The 22,065-nt window shown below is 36.3% G+C and overlaps 1 protein-coding gene across 6 annotated transcripts in view; it reads left to right on the top strand.

The window, feature by feature from the left end:
• The first annotated feature begins 699 nt into the window (after nt 1-699).
• TTK (TTK protein kinase) overlaps nt 700-22,065 on the top strand; it is a 41,308-nt gene continuing 19,942 nt past the window's right edge. Inside the window, exons 1-14 of one of the 6 annotated variants that reach the window (XM_072735913.1) lie at nt 712-904; nt 1,057-1,491; nt 1,754-1,976; nt 2,675-2,815; nt 5,166-5,388; nt 5,741-5,847; nt 8,081-8,224; nt 9,295-9,409; nt 9,570-9,642; nt 9,738-9,829; nt 11,261-11,348; nt 12,263-12,386; nt 16,668-16,816; nt 21,136-21,272. In XM_072735913.1, the coding sequence (XP_072592014.1) occupies nt 1,910-1,976; nt 2,675-2,815; nt 5,166-5,388; nt 5,741-5,847; nt 8,081-8,224; nt 9,295-9,409; nt 9,570-9,642; nt 9,738-9,829; nt 11,261-11,348; nt 12,263-12,386; nt 16,668-16,816; nt 21,136-21,272 (1,460 nt within the window). In that variant the 5' untranslated portion in view covers nt 712-904; nt 1,057-1,491; nt 1,754-1,909. Of the gene's footprint in view, nt 1,492-1,753; nt 1,977-2,674; nt 2,816-5,165; nt 5,389-5,740; nt 5,848-8,080; nt 8,225-9,294; nt 9,410-9,569; nt 9,643-9,737; nt 9,830-11,260; nt 11,349-12,262; nt 12,387-16,667; nt 16,817-21,135; nt 21,273-22,065 lie in introns of all 6 variants that reach the window. The other 5 variants (XM_072735920.1, XM_072735904.1, XM_072735930.1 and 2 more) reach the window with 5 other exon arrangements.

Consider the following 22,065-nt stretch of genomic DNA (forward strand, 5'->3'; position numbering starts at 1 on the left):
ATATTCACCCAGTGCTCATCCCGTCAAGTGCCCCCCTCAGTGCCCATCACCCAGTCACCCCAACCCCCGCCCACCACCCTTTCCACTATCCCTTGTTCGTTTCCCGGAGTTAGGAGTCTCTCATGTTCTGACACCCTAACTGATACTTTCACTCATTTTCTCTCCTTTTCCTTATAATCCCTTTCACTATTTTTTGTATTCCCCAAATAAATGAGACCATATAATATCTGTCCCTCTCCGCATCACTTGCCATCAGGGAAATACACATCAAAACCACAATGAGATACCACCTCACCCCAGTGAGAATGGGGAAAATTAACAAGGCAGGAAACAAACAAAAAACAAGACAGGAAACAACCAATGTTGGAGAGGATGTGGAGAAAGGGGAACCCTCTTGCACTGTTGGTGGGAATGTGAACTGGTGCAGCCACTCTGGAAAACTGTGTGGAGTTTCCTCAAAGAGTTAAAAATAGACCTGCCCTACGACCCAGCAATTGCACTGCTGGGGATTTACCCCAAAGATACAGATGCAGGGAAATGCCGGAGAACACCTGCACCCCGATGTTTATAGCAGAATGTGCGCAACCTGGAAACACAAAGCCACTTTAACAGCAAAGGCCCAGCAAGGGAGGTGCCCTTCCCCTGCAGCAAGGGAGGTGCCCTTCCCCTGCAGGCGCCTGAGCTCTTAAAGGGGACCAATTGGGAGGAAGCGGGCTGATCAGGCGTGTTCCGGCCGCCGCCTTCCCGACGGGCTCGCGTATTCCGAGCGGAATTCTGACAGAGGGGAGGGGGGGCCTGGGCTCCAAGAGGAAGCGCGGAGTTACTTATTTTAGAGCGGGAAGGCCAGGTGGAAGCTCAAGGACAGAAAAGCACGGAGATTCTTGCGCAGGCAGCAGGCGTACAGGTAGCTCTGAGAAGGATCCTTGCTTGCCACGTCCCCCCCAGGCGGGGCAGTGGGAGGGTGAAGGACCCAATCGGGTGGCACCGAGGCGGGAAGGGCCGACTCACAGGCATCGTTTAGGTCCTGATGCTGGGACTAACGGTCTCCGTCACTAGCTTCCTCTCGCCAGGTAGCCCTGCCCAGGGGTGGCTCCCTCCCCGGCAAGAATCTGGGCCGCCTAAGACGGGGCAAGGCAGGAGACCCGGCCTGGTGACACCCGGGACGCCCACCCGGCAACAGCACTACGCTACCGCCCGCGCAGACCGGGAGGAGTCGGAGCGCAGGACCCCGCGCGGCGAACGGGGCGGTCCCAGGCGCCCGGGCGGTGCTGACGCGCACGAGCCAATTACGGCAGACGCCCCCACGTGACCAGAACCGACCAACCGGCAGCCGCGGCGGCAGCGGCGGGGAAATTCAAACGTGTTTGAGGAGAGGGATCTGGATTCCATCTTTTCTTCCCGATTCCGCTTTCCGGCGGTGTTCTTCCCTCGCAGACACACACCGAGGGACGGCGGCGGCCCGTGTGTGGGGCTCCTTAGCCGCGAGGGCCGGTGAGTGGTGAGGGCGAGGCGGGGAGGACTCAGGGCCTGGTAGAAGGGGGGGGGCGCGGCTACACGAAGGGAGGGGGAGGGGAGGCTTCGCTGCTTCCGCCTCTCCGGTGGGTGGGTGGAGGGGGCGATTTTGCTGAGGACCCAGGAAACGAGAGGTGGGTGTGTGCCTCGCTGAAGAGAGAGCCTGGCGGGCCCCTGGGGGGGAGTTTTGGGGACAGGAGATCGTTTCCCAAAGGATTTGCCCTCTTGTCTGGTGTTTTAGGACTGGGAGAGGAAACGGTGACCTCGTTCTGACAGTTACCTTTTGAACCCGACTTGAGATAGTGGTGTCTGGCTGCCCACTTTATCGCCCCTTTTCACTGTCAGGACTCGAGGTCAGGGGCGGTATTGGTAGTATTTGCCCTGGGCCACCGGGTTAATGTCTGAGACTCTCAAACCTGAGAGTGACAGGATGAACTGCCCTTTGCAGCATCACCACCCTGCAGGTGAGCAAGTGCTCGGTGCTAGAAGAATGCAGTACATTTCTTGGTTTTAGCATGATTTAAGATAGCAAATCATAATTCTGCCAAATAGGCATAAGAATAAGCCTTCTAATATCCCATTCATCAATAAAAGGCGATCATGTTTATTGCATTTTGGCAATACGCCTTGGAAGCACTTGTAATGTGCAGATTGACTTGCATACAGCTGGTGAATAAAGGAATGGTTATTATCAAAAACATTCTTTATATCTATATGTCACTGCCAGAATCCAAGCAAACGTTCCCTCACATTAAAAAAAAAAAAAAAAAAAAAAAAAAAAAAAAAAAAAAGGGTTTGCACATGGCCCAGAGGAAATAGTTCTGTAAAAAGTGAAAGTGTGGAAGAAAAATGGAAAGTTTGAAAGTAAGGAAGGGCAGCAATTTCTGTGTTGTGCAATGGCTTCATTGAAGTTTCTTTTGGGAAGAAAAGGCGTACCTGGCCTATTGGAAACCTTGCTGGACAAATTATAAGGATATGCTGTTGTTTTTATGCACATAGCTTCACAAATACTACTCTGATAATATCTGTGTTTAGATGTGATAGTATAACGAATACTTTAGTCTTCTGGGTTCTAAAAGGCTAGTTAAAACATCTTTTTTCTTTAATGCTAGTAAAAAGGAATGATGCCCAGTTCTTTTTTTTTTTTTCTTTCTTGCCTTAGAAATGGAGGCTGAAGACGTAGGTGGCAGAGAATTGACAATTGATTCTATAATGAACAAAGTGAGAGATATTAAAAATAAATTTAAAAATGAAGACCTTACTGATGAACTAAGCTTGAATAAAGTCTCTGCTGATTCTACAGGTGAGTTTCTTTTCTTTGAGTGCCCGCTAAGGTAAAGGAATGAAGTGTTATCCACTTGCATTTCACAAATACACTTTTTCTCAGTAATTGTTGCTTACCAATTAGACTACAAGCACCTTATATTTTAACCCTTCTGTGTGGAAATGTTCCCATGTTTTTTTTGCATTCCTAAAAATAGAAACCCTTTACAGTGTACACTTAATGCTTGCATTACTGTCAGCTGTTCTTTCTGTTGATACACCTGCCAACAGTAGATATGCCATTTTTTTCCATTTCATTTTTGCTGCAAACTGAGAACCAGATGAATTGTAATGAAATGATGTATACACTTAACGTCAAACACTCAATTTTTGATAGGGGAGAATCTTCCTTTTATCCTATTATTACTCCTTCTTTTATTCTATTCTCTCTTACCTACTCTGTTTCAGTGACCGTGGTTTCCCTGCTCTCTCCTATATGCTAGACCTACCCCAATGCCTTTGTTCTTGCTCTCTGCCTTGAACACCGCCCCTGAGATATCTCTCTGCTCTTAGCTTTTCCAAGTCTGTTCACAGGTCCTCTCAGTGCGGCCTTTCCTAGCCCACCTATTTAAAATAGCAACCTGCTGGTGTGAGCATGTATATACTTTCCTTGTATTATTTGTCTCTATAGCACTAATCACCTTATATCTAATTTACTCATGAATTTGTTTGTTGTCTATCTCCTCCACGAGAATGTGAGCTCCATGAAGGCATGACTTTTGTCTGATTTGCTATATCTATAGAGCTTAAAATGGTGCCTGGCATTTATTTATTTATTTATTTAGGTGCCTGGCATTTAGTAGATACTTAAATTTTTATTGGATGATGAAAGAAAGTCCCCAAAGTTTAATACCCTAGCTTTATGAGCAGTTAGGTCAGAAGCCTAATTCTTTCTATATTTCAGATTGTTGGGGTTGTTTTAAATGTGACTTTTAGATAAATTTGTTATATCTATATTGACCATTAAGTGTGTGAGGGATTGAAAATAAGTGGAAGACCCTGAAGTCTAGTCATGATGGCAGATCCTACTCACTTGGAACAACCTAGAAACTGATCATTTTGGTGTTAAGCAAAATCTTAGAATATTACCATACTTTATTATGTGTATTTAAATAATGTTAACAAAGCTTGCACACCAAGATGAGTCCTTATTTAAAATTCTTAGCTCACTCAAAACTAAATACTTAACATGTATTGATAGCTGGGATATAAGTCATTGTAAGTATTATAAGCATCCATAGATGCTTAAAACCATGGTTTCTAGGTGACAACAATTTATATATTCACTGTGCTGCACTGTGAAATATGCTTGGCATCAACTGAATACTAACACAATAAAGACACAATTTAAGTTCTGAGTAGGGAGAGAATGGAGTACTCAGAGGCATGAGGAATACATTTGCAAACAGTGGTTTTTAGACATTTTGCAGACTAATTTTTTAGGAAAGCAATGGAAGGGAGGTAAAAAAGTGGAAAATGAAATTAATATCAGCCCAGATTAAAATTAAAAAGCAGAGTTGTGAACATGTTATGTTTTAGTAAAAAGCAGAAACAACAATTTTTTTTTGTAAAAGCAAAGATTTTGCCCTTATTGAAGGTAACTAAAACTCATAGAAATGATAGTTTCTCTGGGAAATCTGAATGTAATAATGTGAGTAATGACTAAAATATCCTGAACAGGAGATTGATATTAATTCAATTTGTCTTTTTAAAATGACTGACAGTAAGTAAATCAATCAATCCATCAATCAATCACAACATGAAAATTCTGGAGGTAACTTGGAGGGAGAAGAAAATAACCATACCGGTTATCTTTTATAAATTGGTTTTGTTTGACTGGGTTAAAGGTAAGTTTGAGATATATGGAGATTGTGTTGGATGGATGAGGTAAAGAAAGGTATGTTAGGAATGCAACAGTAAGTTTTAAAATCTTTAATGAGTAAGTCATTGATGAATTTTCTAACAAAGTTGTTATAGGTGTTGGTGGGAGAGGCTTAGGTTTTCTTTGGATAGTTAGAGTGCTGAAATAGAATTAAGCTGGTAGAGCATAAAATTTTCTTAGACTACATATGGTCTTTTTAAAAAGCTACTTACAAGAAAACTGTTTCCAAAGTTTTTCTTTCCTTCAAAATATGTAACTTTTGGAGTAAGATAAACTCTTATAAAGACATATATGCAATAAATAAGTTGCTTATATTTATGACTTGTTGAAGTTTTAAAGGTTTTAAGGAGTTCATGTACATCTATACCAAAAATATAAATTATTAACTAATTTGAAGGGGAAGTGCAATTTGGCATTTGTTATGGTATATTTTGTTCTTCTTGTTCAGATAACTCGGGAACTGTTAATCAAATTATGATGATGGCAAACAACCCAGAGGACTGGTTGAATTTGTTGCTCAAACTAGAGAAAAACAGTGTTCCTCTAAATGATGCTCTTTTAAATAAATTGATTGGTCGTTATAGTCAAGCAATTGAAGCCCTGCCTCCAGATAAATATGGGCAAAATGAGAGTTTTGCTCAAATTCAAGTGAGATTTGCTGAATTAAAAGCGTAAGTATTCACTTTTTAACTACATTTAACTACATACATAGCACATAACTACATTATGAAAAGAACCATGTCAGGGTTGATTGTAAGAAAAGTAATATTTTTTAACCACATTTTTTTGTTTAGAATTTACAAGTGAATATTGTAAACTCTGTTTACTATGTACGTATTTCCACAAGAGTTACATATTCTGGACTCTGCCTAAAAACATTTTAAAAATCAACTTATCAGTATTTAATTTTACACGCAGAAAAAAACAATATCCCACGTTCCTTGGAAAATTGAATGAGGAGTTCTCAAACTTAGGTAGCTCTGTCCTTTTTCTTAAAATTTGACTCTGAAATCTTTATTACAGTATTCAGGAGCCAGACGATGCCCGTGACTACTTTAATATGGCCAAAGCAAACTGCAAGAAATTTGCTTTCGTGCATATATCTTTTGCACAATTTGAACTATCGCAAGGTAATTTGAAAATGTCAAGTCCAAATTTTAATAGATTGCTTACTGCTGTAACTCACATTGTAGTGTTAAATCATATATATGAAGTAGAATTCTGTGGCAAAAAGCATGAAAGTTGATCAGATAATGTGGGGGAAGAATGCCGCTGACATATAAATGCAGAGAATATTTGTTATTTTAGCTTTTCTACTTGTGAGGCATAATCCCTGGAAATAAGCCGGAAAGTTGTGTTTGTGCTATTAATTAGATTCAGGAAATGTCTAAAGGAAAGTAGCTTTTTCACTGAATATTTGTGTGATAGAAGGACATAAGATACTTACGTTGGCATTTAGATAAAGTTTCCTTGCTTGGTCTCATAATATCAAGATACACATCAAAATATAATTGTAGCATTAATTGGTAGTTATCCTTTTTAATTAAAAAGACAAAGCAAACTACTGTAGGACCTTTTATTTCTTGTTCATTTGATTCTTGTGTAATCTGGACTTTTTTGGACAGAACCATGAGAATCTCTTCAGATGTTTTTAGCCTACCCATTCTTTAGTCTTTTCTTTTTCTCATTTTCCAGGGCTTTTGGATCTGCGCTCAGTCTGCCTTCTGACCACATGTTTCTAATTTTCCCTCTGCCTTATTTCTGCTCCAACCACAATCCCATTTACTACCAGTATGCATACATTATCACTATTGGTTTGGCTCAACCAGAATCCCCATCCCGCTGCCCAAAGCAGGGCTTAGTCACTGGAGTGTATTTCCCAGGGTTGAGGTTGGAGAAAAGCATTGCAAAACCTCAGGAAATGGATTGAGAACCCTGAACTTTTACTTATTTACAAGATTTGAGGCCTAGTGATCTGAATCATCTCTAATCCATCCTGTGTACTGTCAGGTGACTTTTTAAAAAAATCATTCCTTTTCTGCCTAGGAAAATTGATTCCTCCTTGCTAATTAGAGTAAGTTTGGCCAGGCCTTTAATACCCTCTCTCCTTCATTCTACTTAAAACATTTGTTGAAGTATTACGGCCTATCAATAGCAACTGTAAATTTTATACATTAGAACACATAAATACTGAAAATCTCTAATTTTGTTATCTGCGAAAAAGAAATAAACTATCACTGCAATGTAGTAGTGGCCTCAAGGTCAAAACTGTGATTATTTTGAACAAGGTTATGAATAGGCTTTCAGGAATTATGTGCATCTGTGAAATCATATGTGCAGTTAAGTGTGTATATATATTTTTGTAAGGTTGGTGGACATTCCACATTTTTTATCAGACTCTCAAAAGGGTCTATGACCTTGTTAAGCTCCCTACTTACTAGTTCTTATCTAAGCCTACCTTTCTTTTGCTGCCCTAAAAATTTTAAATCCTAAAATACCACTCTTCTGAATAAATGTATACTAAGCCACTCTCAGATATGTTTATATTCTTAAAATTTGTAAACTGTCAGAAGCTAGAAGCCATCTCTCAATCATTTTTAAATCCTAAGTGCCAAGTGTATAACATAGCTGAGTGGCTCCCATAAATGCTAACACATTCCATATGATCCATGATGTATACATTTGATATTGATAAATCAAATTCTAGACAAAATATATTGAGTAAGTTTGCAGTTGAAAGAAAATTTGGTGATTTATTTGTATTCAGATAATTATGGTAATCTCAATTATTTTGCATTTTTGGGATGGTATAGCTAAGTCTGGTAGCTAAAGGCTAATCTTCTCTGTTATTACTTTTTAAAATATAGATCCTTTTGATGGAGGATTCTCTTTAGCAAAAGATGTCAACCTTAATAACTAAATGTTGTCATGAATGATAATTATACTGTGTTGTAACAGGTTGGTGTTCTTAGGACTATAATAACATCTAGGACTTAGTTTTCCCTTTTACTAAATTCCCTAAGTTTTGTTTTATTTGATTTTTACTGCCCCGAGTTTATACTACTTTGTTATATTTCTTTTACTTTTGAAAACAGACAGTAAAAAAAAAGAAAACAGACAGTAGTGATAAACTAATGCATAATTATGTTAACTACATATTACATAAGTAAACTGACAGGCATTATTACCAGGAGAGAGAAATTGCTTTTATTTGCTAATGAAATAAGGTACATGAATCTTGGAATAAATATTTTTGCCTAAACCTTTTAAATTTTTAAATTTTCTCCCTAGATCCTGATGAATAAGTATCTGAGAAATAGAAGATTGCTGCATTAAAATGACAATTATTTTTTACTTTGTTAGGTAATTTCAAAAAAAGTAAACAACTTCTTCATAAAGCTGTAGAATGTGGAGCAGTACCACTGGAAATGCTGGAAATTGCCATTCAGAATTTAAACCTTCAAAAGAAGCAGCTGCTTTCAGAGGAGGAAAAGAAGAGTTTATCAGGTAAATGTATTAATGTGTACTACTACTTTTCTGTGGCAAAAAATTCAGGATAATTTATTTATAAAGATTTTATTTGTTAATTAGAGAGTGCGAGAGAGCATGCACATGGGTGCACAGTCAGCTGGGGCAGGCCACTGAGAGGGAGAAGCAGATTCCCTGCTGAGCAAGGAGCCCCATGTGGGTCTCTAGCCCAGAACCCCAGGATCATGACCTGAGCCAAAGGCAGAAGCTTAACCCACTGAGCCACCCAGGCACCCCCAGGATAATATTTTTTTAAAAATACCATCTTTGTAGGGGATCCCTGGGTGGCTCAGCGGTTTGGCACCTGCCTTTGGCCCGGGGCACGATCCTGGAGTCCTGGGATTGAGTCCCGCATCGGGCTCCCGGCATGGAGCCTGCTTCTCCCTCTCGTGTCTCTGCCTCTCTCTCTCTCTATGTCTATCATGAACAAATAAATAAAAATCTTTAAAAAAGAAAATACCATCTTTGTAGAATGATCAAAATCTAAGATTAAATTTTAGATGTAAAGGAGGTAGGACTTTAAGGAGTAACAAAATCTTTATTAACCCTGTTGGATTTTTTTTTCTTTAATCAAACTCATTCGTAACACATTAAAAACAATTCAGTCTAAGCAAGAGAGTGACTTTTTATTTTTAGAAATAGGGACTGTGCCTTTTTTCTGGGGAAACAGGTGTGTCATGAAAATTACAAAGTATAGTTAGAGAATTGTAACATCTTCATGTCTGCATGTCATATTTGGGAACGAATGTTTACTATAAATTATCTTCTTAGATATTCTTTTTTATTTTTTAAGATTTTTATTTATTTACTCATGAGAGACACAGAGAGAAGGCAGAGACATAGGCAGAGGGAGAAGCAGGCTCCTCATAGGGAGCCGGATATGGGACTTGATCCCGGAACTCTGGGATCATGCCTTGAGCCGAAGGCAGATACTCAACTGCTGAGCCACCTAGGTGTCCCATCTTTTTAAATATTCTTGTTTGTGAGATTACTTTTTGTGTATTTCTTGTGTCTTGATAAACTTAATTACACTTGAAATTTTTTTACAGTATCTACAGTATTGACTACTCAAGAACCATTCCCCAATTCACTTGGACATTTACAGAATAGGAACATCAGTTGTGATTCCAGAGGACAGACTACAAAAGCCAGGTTTTTGTATGGGTAAGGAAACTGAATTTGGTTTTTAGTGTTCATCATACATTTACATTATTTATACATCTGCAGATGTATTTTCACATTACAGTAAAAATACTAGCAGTTAATAGAAATACATATGTTAATATTATTCTTTTAAAAATTGGGATATTTTCTTTCTGTGTAGAGAGAACTTGCCCCCTCAAGATGCAGAGATATGTCATCGAAATTCCTTGAAACAAACAAACAAAGCTAAACGGGTAAGTTACTTTTGATCTATCTTGATTAAAATGATAGCAGTAAGGTATATGTTTATTTTTTAGTTAGTTACCAAATCTTTCAAAAATTTTTTTAGTCATGCCCATTTGGAAGAGTCCCAGTTAACCTTCTAAGTAGCCCGGATTATGGGAAGACAGATGGTTCAGTTTTACCAAGTTTTACTAAAAGGTATGTTTGAATTTTAATTTTTCAATTTGTTTTCAATACTCAAAGATTGATGACAGAATCCTTTATTGCATAATAGTAATTATGATTAAATATTTAGTATTAAAGGTTACCAAGTCTCTAAATGCTATTAGGACAAAGGGATGAGTAGGAAATATGACTTTATTTTGCTTTTTCACTCTTTAAAAATCAAAGGAATGGGGGGCAACTGGCTGGCTTAGTCGGTGGAGCATGTGACTCTTGATCTCAGTGTTGTGAGTATGAGCCCCCATCTTGGATGTAGAGATTCCTTAAAAATAAAATCTTAAAAAGGAAAACTAAAGGAATGATTAGCAAATTAGGAAAGAAGGAGAAAAAAAATATTACATCAATATTAAGCTTAAAAGTTTATGAAGATGTCCCTGGGGTAAAAACTAATGTTTGGACATTTCTTGCTTATGGGTAACCTCTCTGGTAAGACTGTCTTCCTCATATATATGAAAGTCTTCATAGGAGGAGTGGAAAGAGATCTAGAATTTCTTTACTAGTTTATTCAAGGAGAAGAGCAGCCATCAGTGGGAAAGATGATTAATTTGCTCATTTGCTTCAGAGCCCAGAGCATCAAGAGGTGGGGCAGGGCAGGTAGAAATGAAATATTGTTCATCATATCCAGTGTGTTCTCCTTCCTTCAAGTTGGGGTATTTATCCCTTTTTAAAAAATGGGATCTAGTATTCCAGTTTAGCTAAAGAAATTTTTCTGGTCTGTTCTTAACTAACCATTCTTGATTTCTTATTTCTATTAAAAAGCCTCCTTGGATTCCAGAGAACCATTTTACAAATAAACTTCGAAAGTACAACTGCTTGTTTTTAGTTGTCATCATTCTTTAATTAAAATCTTGTCATGCATAGGGCTTGACCAAAGATAGATATTAAGAGAGCATTTTGGTTATCCAAAATCTAGAAGATAACTTTTGTTGTCTCCACTTCAAACACCTAGTTGAAGAATAAAGGAGACTTTCTCCCAGTATAAAAAAAGAACAAAACCAAGCCAGTCATTTTCTTGGTGTTTGTAATGACAGACTATCTACTAGGCATGGTAGAGGCACATGGGAAGGTTTGTACTCTGGTCCTTAAGCTACTTCAATCTGAAGTGTAGTTTTACCTATATTCTGCTGTCCCATTCTCCATTACCACAGTCATACTTAGTTACAACTGTTACTTAATACATAATGAAGTAATACCTATCTCTGTTGGTTTTGTCACTGCCAGAACCTAATTTAGATCCAATTTAATTACATTTGTATTGTAATTATGCTATTTAAAATTTTTTTCAAGAAATCTTTCTAATTAAGTGTACATGTTGTTAAAAAGTCAACTTTAAAATGGAAAAAAAAACACATTATAAAGATTAATTTCAAGTTAAGCTTTAAAACAATTTTGTTTTGTGGGTAATAGACAGACGTCTGGATCAGAACGCCGAGATATAATTGTGCCTGGATCTAAATCAAGTGGAAATGATTCCAGTGAATTGAGACATTTAAAGGTATTTTGATTTTTAAATCTTTACATGGAGTAAAGGGTCCTGGTCCTGGATCCATGGAGTTTTTTCTGGAGAAGGTATCCAACAGAGTTCCTGCAGCCCCAAGAGTTATAAGGACTACTAATGGGAAGTACTATGGAAGTCCTAAACTGTTCCTCCAAAATTGAGATGGTAGAGAAATGATAGGTGATCTCCCGGGATACCTTTGAAGTAACAATTATTATGCATATGTTTAAGTAGATTAGTTGGCTTGGGTTTGGGAATAGCTGGGGAGCCATTCCCCCCAACTTTTGTTTCTTGATGTGTTTAATTATTTGATCTGACAGGGCATCTTATGCAGCAATGAGAGTAAATTATAATGTATCTTTGTGAATTCAAAGATACAGTTTTAGTCTCTGGTGCACTCATTTTTAGGGGTTATACTATTCTTATTGTACTTGAGTTCAACTGCTGGCCTCACAATTTTTGTAATTCCTTTTTCATGGTCTGTGCTTATTGTTTTAATTAATCATATCTATCTTAGAGAATAGTTTTTGGATTTAGAATAACTACTGTTTTAGACTTCTACAAATCTTAATTTTCACTAATGTTATTTTTGGGGTAAAATACAATCATAGTAACAAAATAATGAGACATATCTTATGTTGGATTCAAAATTTCAGTCTCTTTTATTAAGTGAATATATTTTAGCAGTTGATTATGTCCTTTGAAAGCACATATGGCCATTCCCAATGCCCTAATCAATAATTCAAGAAATTAATATTAGAGTTTGTTTGTCTACATCTGATTATAGTAGGTAATTTACTTAGCAATCTTTTCACATAAATGAGACTTCAGTATTTTGAACACTAAGACAAAATAGTGGTGTTATTGTTTATGAGACTTTATTTTTTTGATAACTTATTCTTTCCATGTAGTCTATTCAAAATATCAATTCCAAGGAATCTCTGATGTCAGATGAGAAGAGTTCTGCTGAACTTGATACTGATTCAGTAACCCTAAAGAATAAATCTGAATCAAGTCTTCTAACAAAATTAGAAGGTAAGAGAAACAAAATAAGCTTCCTTAAATAAAAACACTTTGTTGCTTGTGAAAGTTGACCAGCCATCTAAGAATTGCAATGTAAGAGTGTACCTATATCTCTTCATTTTGTATGCCAGTTGAATGATGTAGAATGTTTGAAAATGTATTGAATTCTGCAGCAACAGAAGTTTATTTGACTAAAAGGTGCATAAAAAGAAGAGTGGAAGGACATTACAATGGGGTTGAGTTAGGTTTTTCAGTTGGCTTGACAAATACTTTCTGGGAAAAAAAATCACAGAAGCTGTATCTGTAGGACAATTCTCTCTTTTTTATCAAACATTTGATTTTCCACTATATGAGTACTATGATAAATGTTCTAAGGGTATACAAATGAATGAGACAGTGTCCCAAGGAGATTGCCATCAAGCATGGAAGAGACTTTTAAATATAACGCTGTGTAGAGTTTAGAAAGTGTCATGAGAACCACATAAATAAAGTGCTAGAGAACTCAGTAACATGAAGAACTAATTGATTTAGGGTAAATAAGAAAATGTTTTATGGAGGAAAAGAAACACAAAGAACTGTTTGGGTTTAAAGAGGAAGAAATAGCTGTGATAGAGTATTTTGGATGGAGGGAATAGCAAAAGCAAAAGAATAAAACATTTAGAAACCAAGACAGTCTAGTTATGTGGAAAACTGTAACAGGTCATATAGAAGTGGGAGATAAGACTCGTAGACTGAATGCCAGGCTTAAATTTTTTTTGTAGACCTCAGAGTACCATTAAAGATTTTTGAACAAGATCACAAATTGGATGATTCCATCCAAACAAATGTTGCCAGATTGACTATTTTTTCTTTAATTGGACAGAGGAGGAAAACTGGGACAAACTAGGCTTGCTGAAACTCTGGTTTCCAAACGGAAACTTTCCTGGTATTAGTCCTGGAAGTTTCATACATCAGTTTGACCCTCAGTCCCCAACAAACTGGGACTGTTAATCACCTTGGAATAATCTCTTTTGTCACTATTTTGACTAAGAAGAGATTCCTAGCCCTAGTATTTGAAGGGAATTTTCATGGCATCTATTATGAACTGGTATTATTGAAAAATCATCTTTACCAAATATGCTTGTTAAATAGTAGTAATCTGACACCTATTTTAATGTTTTTCAATAAATGCTTGTTGAGTACCTACCTAAACAGTGCCTGTGATACCTTCTTACATAGTAAAACTTCAGTCACAAAATTTCCCAAATCATAAGAGTACAGCCCAGTGAAATAGCATTCCATTCATACACATTTCTTATGGGTGTATTCAAAGAGTGAGGTTATAGGGTCACAGGATGTGCATGTGTTCAACTGTGGCAGATATGCCAAATAGTCCTATAGAATAGTTGTGCGATGCCTACGTGGCTCATCGGTTGAGCATCTGCCTTTGGCTTGAGGTGTGATCCCAATCCTGAAAGGGAAAAAAAAAATCCCTGCATGGAGCCTGCTTTTCCCTCTGCCTTTGTCTCTGCCTCTCTCTCTGTCTCTCATGAATAAATAAAATCTTAAAAAAAAAAAAAAAAAAAAAGAATGATTGTACCTTTGACCAGATATTTTGTTCTTCCTCCATCTTAGTCTCAATTGTTTTATTGTTGGTTTTTAATTTTAGACATTTGGATGCTGCTATTTGATATGTCATTGTGGTTTTATTTATTTATTTTTTTAAGATTTTATTTATTCATTCATGAAAGACAGAGAGAGAGAAGCCTGGAGAAGCAGGCTCCATGCAGGGAGCCCAATGTGGGACTCAATCTCGGGTCTCCAGGATCACACCCTGGGCCAAAGGCAGGCGCTAAACTGCTGAGCCACCCTGGGATACCCATCATTGTGGTTTTAATTAGCACTTCTCTGATGACTTACAACATTAAATATCTTTTTCTGTATTTATTGGCCTTTTGGAAATCCTTTTGTGAAGTACTTGTTTGACTCCTGCAATTTTTTCTCGTTGATACCCAGGAGATATTTATATTATCTAGATAAGTATCTTTTGTTGGATATATGTATTACAAGTAACTTTTTCCCATTATGTAGTGAAGACTTTTTAAAACAAGAAATTCTTAAATATCAAGCATTTTAATTTATCAGTCTTTTCCTATGTGCTGTTTCCTGTGTCTTTAAACAAATCTATTCCTATTCTAAGATCTTCCATATATTTTAGATGATTTATCATTTTGCTTTTCACATTTGGATTTATCTTCTACCTGAACTTAATATTTGTGTATATGTAAGATGAAGTATCAAGATTCTTTTGGGGGGATCCCTGGGTGGCGCAGCGGTTTAGCGCCTGCCTTTGGCCCAGGGCGCGATCCTGGAGACCCGGATCGAATCCCACGTTGGGCTCCCGGTGCATGGAGCCTGCTTCTCCCTCTGCCTGTGTCTCTGCCTCTCTCTCTCTCTCTGTGACTATCATAAGTAAAAAAAAAAAAAAAAAGATTCTTTTGGGCTTTTTTCTCATATAGATATCCAGTTGGTCTAGCATTATTTATTGAAAAGACCCTCTTTTCCCTCACTGAATTATAAATTAAGTGATCTGTGTGTGATGTCTGCTTTTGGGTTCTTCTCCATTTCGTAGTTCTTTTTATCTTTGTGCCAGTATTACCTTAATTACTGCAATAAGTATATCTGTCAGTTGTAAAATCTTCCAACTTCATTCATCTTTGAGGTTATATCAGCTATTTAGGCCTTTTGAGTTTCTGTATAAATGTTAGGATCTATCAGATGCAAATGCCATTTTGTAAAAAAATGAGATTTTTGACTGAGATCCTAACGGGACAGGTTGACATCTTAACAGGTAAGTTGTCTCATCCACTAACCTGGCAAATCCCTTCATTTAAGTAGTGTTTAAATTGTTATCGAGAATCATTTTCTGTGTAGAGATCTTTCTTATCTTTTGCTAGAGTTATTCCTAGATATCTGATATATTTTTGATGTGATACTGTGATGATGGATGATGGATAGGATCTTTTTTTTTTTTTTTTTTTTGGATAGGATCTTTTAAAAAGTTTTTTTTATCCCCTACTTCATTGTTGCTGGTATGTAGAAATATAACTGGCTTTAGTTATTGATCTTAGATTCAATAATGTTTGCTAAATTTACAGAATAATTTTAATATTTTTATATGGATTCTTTCATGCTGTTTGAAAATAATATAGCATTTTTTTCCTTCTGATTCTTTTAACCTTTTTTTTTTTTTTTTTTTTTTTGCCATAATGATGAATGGAAAGGATGATAGGTGGAGATCTTAACTCATTCCTTATTTTAGAGGGAAGCTTTCAGTATTATCATACCTTTGTATGATAATTGCTATAGATTTTTGTGGCTACTCTTATTAGATATCAAAACAGAGTGAATTTTGCTTTATACTTAGATTACCATTAGTTTTTTGTGACTTAGTGTTGAACTTAAATGTTTTTTCTGTGTTTATTGAGTTGATCATATGTTCTCAGTTCTGATATTATGGCAAATTAAACTGATTGCAAAAGTTAAGCAGCCTTTGCATTATTCCTAAATGAACAACTTGGTCACAGTTCATTATCCCTTTTGCATATCAGTGCAAATATTTAGGATTTTTACATTTGGGGCACCCCCGGTGGCACAGCGGTTTAGCGTCGCTTGCAGACCAGGGTCTGATCCTGGAGACCCGGGATCGAGTCCTGCGTCGGGCTCCCTGCATGGAGCCCGCTTCTCCCTCTGCCTGTGTCTCTGCCTCTCAGTCTCTCTCTCTCTCTGAATAAATAAATTAAAAAAAAAATACTTATAAAAGAAAAGGATTTTTACATTTATTATGGTAAGAATGAATATAATCATAGAATAGTAAATATATTGTTGAGGCTCTTTTGTTTGGAGACCATTAAAAAGGTAAGATACAGGCTAACTTAAGGTAAAATTTTTGTTAAAAAAAACTAGAGGTCTATGAAAAGTAGTGGATTAGTGTCTATTAGTTAGATCTTATATATGTGTTTTTAAATTTTTACTAATTTATTTGGTGTTTTCTGGTGAGGACTGAAGTATTTAAATTCAGAATGGATTCAGATAGAGCTCTAGGTAGCAACTTAGGAAGATGGCTGTATGGCACCTCAGCAAAATTGCTTGCTAAAAACAAATTGTCAGCAGCTGACTTAAAGTTTCTAGTGTCCTTATTTTTAAGAGTGAAGTACTAATACAGTTTGTAATATGTTCTGTAGATCAGATTTAATTTTGTTATTATCAAATTTTCTTTCCTTTTATTGGTAATAACTACAAATGCAATTTCAGAAACTAAGGAACATCAAGAACAAAATGTTACAGTGAGTAACCAGAAACAGTGGCAGTCTGTGAGAAAGTCAGAATGTGTAAACCAGAATCCTGTTGCATCCTCAAATCTGTGGCAGATTCCAGAGGTTTCTCGAAAAGTTGATACAGAGGTAATTTTCTTTTCCTCTCAAGTGTAACATTGCCATTGTTTGTAATGTGGCTGATCATTTAAATGTTTTCTTCTTTTATTAAATCCTTATGTACCATATTTAGTGGAATAGTTTTACTTAGAGGTTTTTTGTTTTTTTTTAATTCACAAAACTGATCACTAAGAGTCACAGATTCAGTAAAAGTGTATGTCAAGCTGAAGTCTTTTATTTTCAGTGGTATTTCTAGATTTCTGGTAGACTGCTGCTAGGAGTCAGCAAACTACAGCAAATCTAGTCCCCAGTCTGACTGTAAAACGTGTTTTATTGGAACACAGCCATGCCCATTTATTACTTTTTTATGGCTGCTTTTGAACTGTAAGAGCAGAGTTGAGTAGTTGTAACAGAAGCTATCCGGCTTAAAAGCCTCAAATGTTTATTTTCTTGCTCTTTACAGAATACAACATGCCGATCCCTGAACTAGTGCAATGCTGTACTAAAGCATTTGACAATTTTCTGTTGTCATCCCCATGGATAAAATAGGAATAGGATAAAATAGGACAATACATTGTCCCCCTAGACAATGTATATATGAATTTATAACAGATTGAATGATGATTCCCAATGGCCAAAGGTCATTTCAGAAGGAATGATCTGGTAGGCTACTAGAAAACCATACCTATATATAGTCCATGGTTATACATTCCTCACTTTTTCTTTTTTGGTTATAGTGTAACTCAGTGGTTCTCGCCTACTTTGGTGTTGGGGTCCTCTTTATACTCTTAATTATTAAGGCCTCTAAAGAGTTTTTATTTATGTAGGTTGTATATCTGTTTTATTGTATTAGAAAATAAATAAAACATTTAAAAACATTAACTTATTAAAAATAATAATAAATCCAAATGACATGACTATAGTCATATATACTTTTATGAAAAATAAGTATTTTATGTTTTCTTTCATTGAGGTATAGTGGACATATAACATTTTTTCATGCCTACAACCTAATGATTGAATATTGTATTATGAAGTGATCACTACAAGTTCAATTAATATCTATAGACATATAGCTACATAATTTCTTTGTGAGAACTTACAAGATTTATTCTCTTAGCAATTTTCTAATATACATGTAGTATTAATAACTATAGTCACCATTATATTTCCATAATTTATTTATTTTGTAACTGGAAATACCTTTGGATCTTTTGACCCCCTTCACCCATTTTGTCTGCCACCCACCGCCACCTCTGGCAATCATTAATTTGTTCTGTGAATCTCTGAGGTGGTTTTTTTGTTTGTTTTAGATTTCACATATATGCGATAGTATGCAATATTTGTCTATCTCTGTCTGGTTTATATCACGTAATAATGCCATCAGTGTCCATCCATGTTGTCACAAATGGCAAGATTTCATTCTCTTTTATGGCTAATAATATTCCACTGTGTGTGTGTGTGTGTGTGTGTGTGTGTGTGTGTGAGTGAATGTGAGATTGTGTGACGTTTTCTTTATCCATTCATCCATTGATGGACACTTAGGTTGTTTCTATGTCATGGCTATGGTAAATAAAGCTGCAGGGAACATAGGGATGCATATATCTTTTCAAGTTAGTGTTCTCATTTTCTTTGGATAAATACGCAGAAGTGGAATTGCTGGATCATATGATATTCTATGTTTTTTAAATATTTTATTTATTGATTCATGAGTGACAGAGAGAGAGAGAGAGAGAGAGAGAGGCAGAGACACAGGCAGAGGGAGAAGCAGGCTTCATACAGGGAGCCCGACGTGGGACTTGATCCTGGGTCTCCAGGATCATGCCCTGGGGTAAAGGCGGCACTAAACTGCCGAGCCACCCAGGCTGTCCGATAGTTCTATTTTTAATTTTTTGAGGAGCCTCTCTACTGTTTTCTATAGTGGCTGCATTGATTTATATTCCTACTAGTAGTACACAAGAATTCTCTTTTCTCAACATACTTGCCAACACTTGTTATTTCTTCTTTTTGATGATAGTCATCCTAAGAAGTGTGAGATGGTTTTGATTTGTATTTCCCTGGTTGTTAGTGGTGTTGAACATCTTTTATGTACCTATTGGCCATCTATATATCTTTGGAAAAATATGTTTATATGACTGTTTACATCTTCTGCCTATTTTTTAATTGGATTGTTTGCTTTTTCGGTATTAAGTGATAGGGGTTTATTATATATCTTGGATATTAACCCCTTATCAGATATATGATTTGCATATATTTTCTCCCATTCAGAGGGTTGCTGTTTATTTTGTTAATGATTTCCCTTGCTGTGCAGAGGCTTTTTAGTTTGATATAGTTCTACCAAAGCCTTTGCTTTTGGTGTCAGATCAAAAAAAGAAAAAAAATCCTTGCCACGACTGACATCAGGGAGCTTACTGCCTGTATATTCTTCTGGGAGTTTTATGGTTTCAGGTCTTACATTCAAGAGTTCAATCCATTTTGAGTTAATTTGTGCATATGGTACAAGAAAGTGGTTGTTTTATACTTTTGCTTGTTGTTGTTTTCCCAACACCATTTACTGAAGAGACTTTATCTTAGTTTATTAAAGATCTAAATAATAAGGTAGTAATGTTAGATGGGAAAAATTGTGACAGTTTAAATCATGGTTCATATGAAACACCTTTTCCTTTTTAAATTTGAAAGTCAATAGCATGGTAAAAGGACTCAAAACCATTTAGTTGTCATTAGGGAAATGCAAATCAAAACCACAATGAGATACCACTTCATATCCACCAAGATGGCTATAATTAGAAAGAGACAATAACATGTTGGTGAGAAAGTGGATATATTGGAACCCTCATACACTGCTGGTGAGATTGTAAAATGGTGCAATAACTTGGAAAATGGTATGGCAGTTTCTCAAAAGGCTAACCATATAGTTGCCATATGATCTAGCAGTTGTACTTACAAGTATATACTCAAGAAAACTGAAAATCTCTATCATACAGAAACTTGTACATAAATGTTCATAGAAATAAATAAATAAATAAATAAATAAATAAATATTCATAGCAGCATTATATATAACCCTGAATATCCATCAGCTGGTGAGTTAATAAACAAAACGTGTACTCTAAATTTATTATTTCATTTTATTATTCAACAATGAAACGTAATGAATTAGTAATAAATGCTACAACAGGGATGATCTTTTAAAAACATGTGAAGTGAAAGAAACCCTATCACAAATGGCCACATATTGCGGGATCCCATTGATAAGAAATGTCCAGAATAGGGACATCTGTAGAGGCAGAAAGTAGATTAGTAGTTGATACAGATTTGAGGAGTGGGGAATGGAGGGTGACAACCAATGGATATGGAATTTCTTAGAATGATGAAAATCTTCTGTAATTAAATAGTGCTAATGATTGTGTACTCTTGTGAATACATTAAAAACCACTGAAGAGCACACTTAGGAAAAGAAGAAAAAGAAACCAGGTGGTTTCCTGAGAATCCCTGCTTCTCCTCTCAAGTAGAGTGTTTTCGTCTCACTTATCACTTACCTAATATCTGGAAACTCCTGGTAGCTATGGGCAGACCATTTCTTCTGCAAAGCCCTGACTTTGTGAGGCTCCTGCTTTCTGGATATACCATCCTGTTCCTTGCTCATTGCTGTCGTCTCTGAACATCTTAGTGACTCCCCAACATTCCTTAAAGATACTAGCCTTGGATCACTTCCATCTACTTCAAATTCATTACTTCTTCTCCCTCATGACCATTTCCTTAATTTCACCCCAGCTACCCATTCCCATATACTATGGTATTATTGATTAACGAAAGACTAGTGTTCAGAAGTACAGAGTACTTATTTAGATTATAAAAGTTCACTAATGGTTATAGTAGTCCTCATGGCAGAGGCTTTGGATCCTGTTTTGTTAAACAGTACTGTGTCTTCCCTCCCTTTTTAATCTCTGAGGAAAATATAAGAGGCTTTGGAATTTAGAGTAAAAGAGCTATAATAGGGATCCCTGGGTGGCGCAGCGGTTTGGCGCCTGCCTTTGGCCCAGAGCGCGATCCTGGAGACCCGGGATCGAATCCCACATCGGGCTCCCGGTGCATGGAGCCTGCTTCTCCCTCCGCCTGTGTCTCTGCCTCTCTCTCTCTCTCTGTGACTATCATAAATAAATAAAAAATTTAAAAAAAAAAAAAAAAGAGCTATAATAAGTTTTTGGAAGTCTGGAATACATACATTTTACTCATTTTAGCATGCTTGTGTATTTCATATTTTTCCGTTAGAAATTATAATGTTTGTAAAATTATTGAATAGGTGACTAAAAATTCTAAATTGTGATTTTTTTTTTATTTTGGTTTAGCAGAAACAAACCATTTTTGAGCAACCTGCCTTTTCAGTTTCAAAGCAGTCACCACCAATATCAGCACCTAAATGGGTTGATCCAAAATCTCTTTGTAAAACACCCAGTAGCAGTGCCTTGGATGATTACATGAACTGGTAAAATTACTTTTTGGTGTTTAGTTTGACACAATAGAAATAACATGGGCTTCAGGGCCAAATAGATCTGTAGTTGAATCCTGCTCTGTTACTTTAAGGAGTTTCCAAACTTCTGTTATTTTTCTGAGCATTAGTTTTTTCATCTGTATAAAGGGTGGGGAAGATGGCTACAATACATATTTAAGGATTGTTCTGAAAGTCTCTTAATTATATTGTAATCTATACCTACAGTCTATAAGTACTCTAAATATGTAAGACTTCTTGATAATTATACATTGCCACATGGATATCTTTCTGTAATTGAGAGATTTTAAAGGTTAGCATTCTTAGACTGGATAAAGGGTAGTAGGTACATTTTATAGCAAAGGAGTTATTAAATGTTTCTGATAGTTTCTGAAAGAGGTTGGTTGTATAGGTCACATGGTTCTGGAGTGTTCAAAAGTAAAGGAGTTAAATGGATGGGAATAAGGGATGAGTAAAGAAAGTGGATGGTCAATGCTGATTGACAGGAAATATAAGGATATTGCAAAACCAAATTAATGACATTTCAAAGAAAGACAATAAAGGAATGTGGCACATCATATCACTCAACTAGTTGGCTATATTTTTAATATCTTAGAGAATACCTTAAGTCCATGATGCCTTTTGCTTTTCATTTTCATAATGTAAATGATCTTAGATCTTAATTAGAACTGACCTTATAAAAGAGGTTTTATAACCTGGTCTCTACCAATTTAATACAGTTATATATTACTATATATTAATATATTGCTATATATTACCTCATTTTATT

This window comes from Vulpes vulpes, chromosome 1 (assembly GCF_048418805.1).
Source record: "Vulpes vulpes isolate BD-2025 chromosome 1, VulVul3, whole genome shotgun sequence".
Lineage (NCBI taxonomy): Eukaryota > Metazoa > Chordata > Mammalia > Carnivora > Canidae > Vulpes > Vulpes vulpes.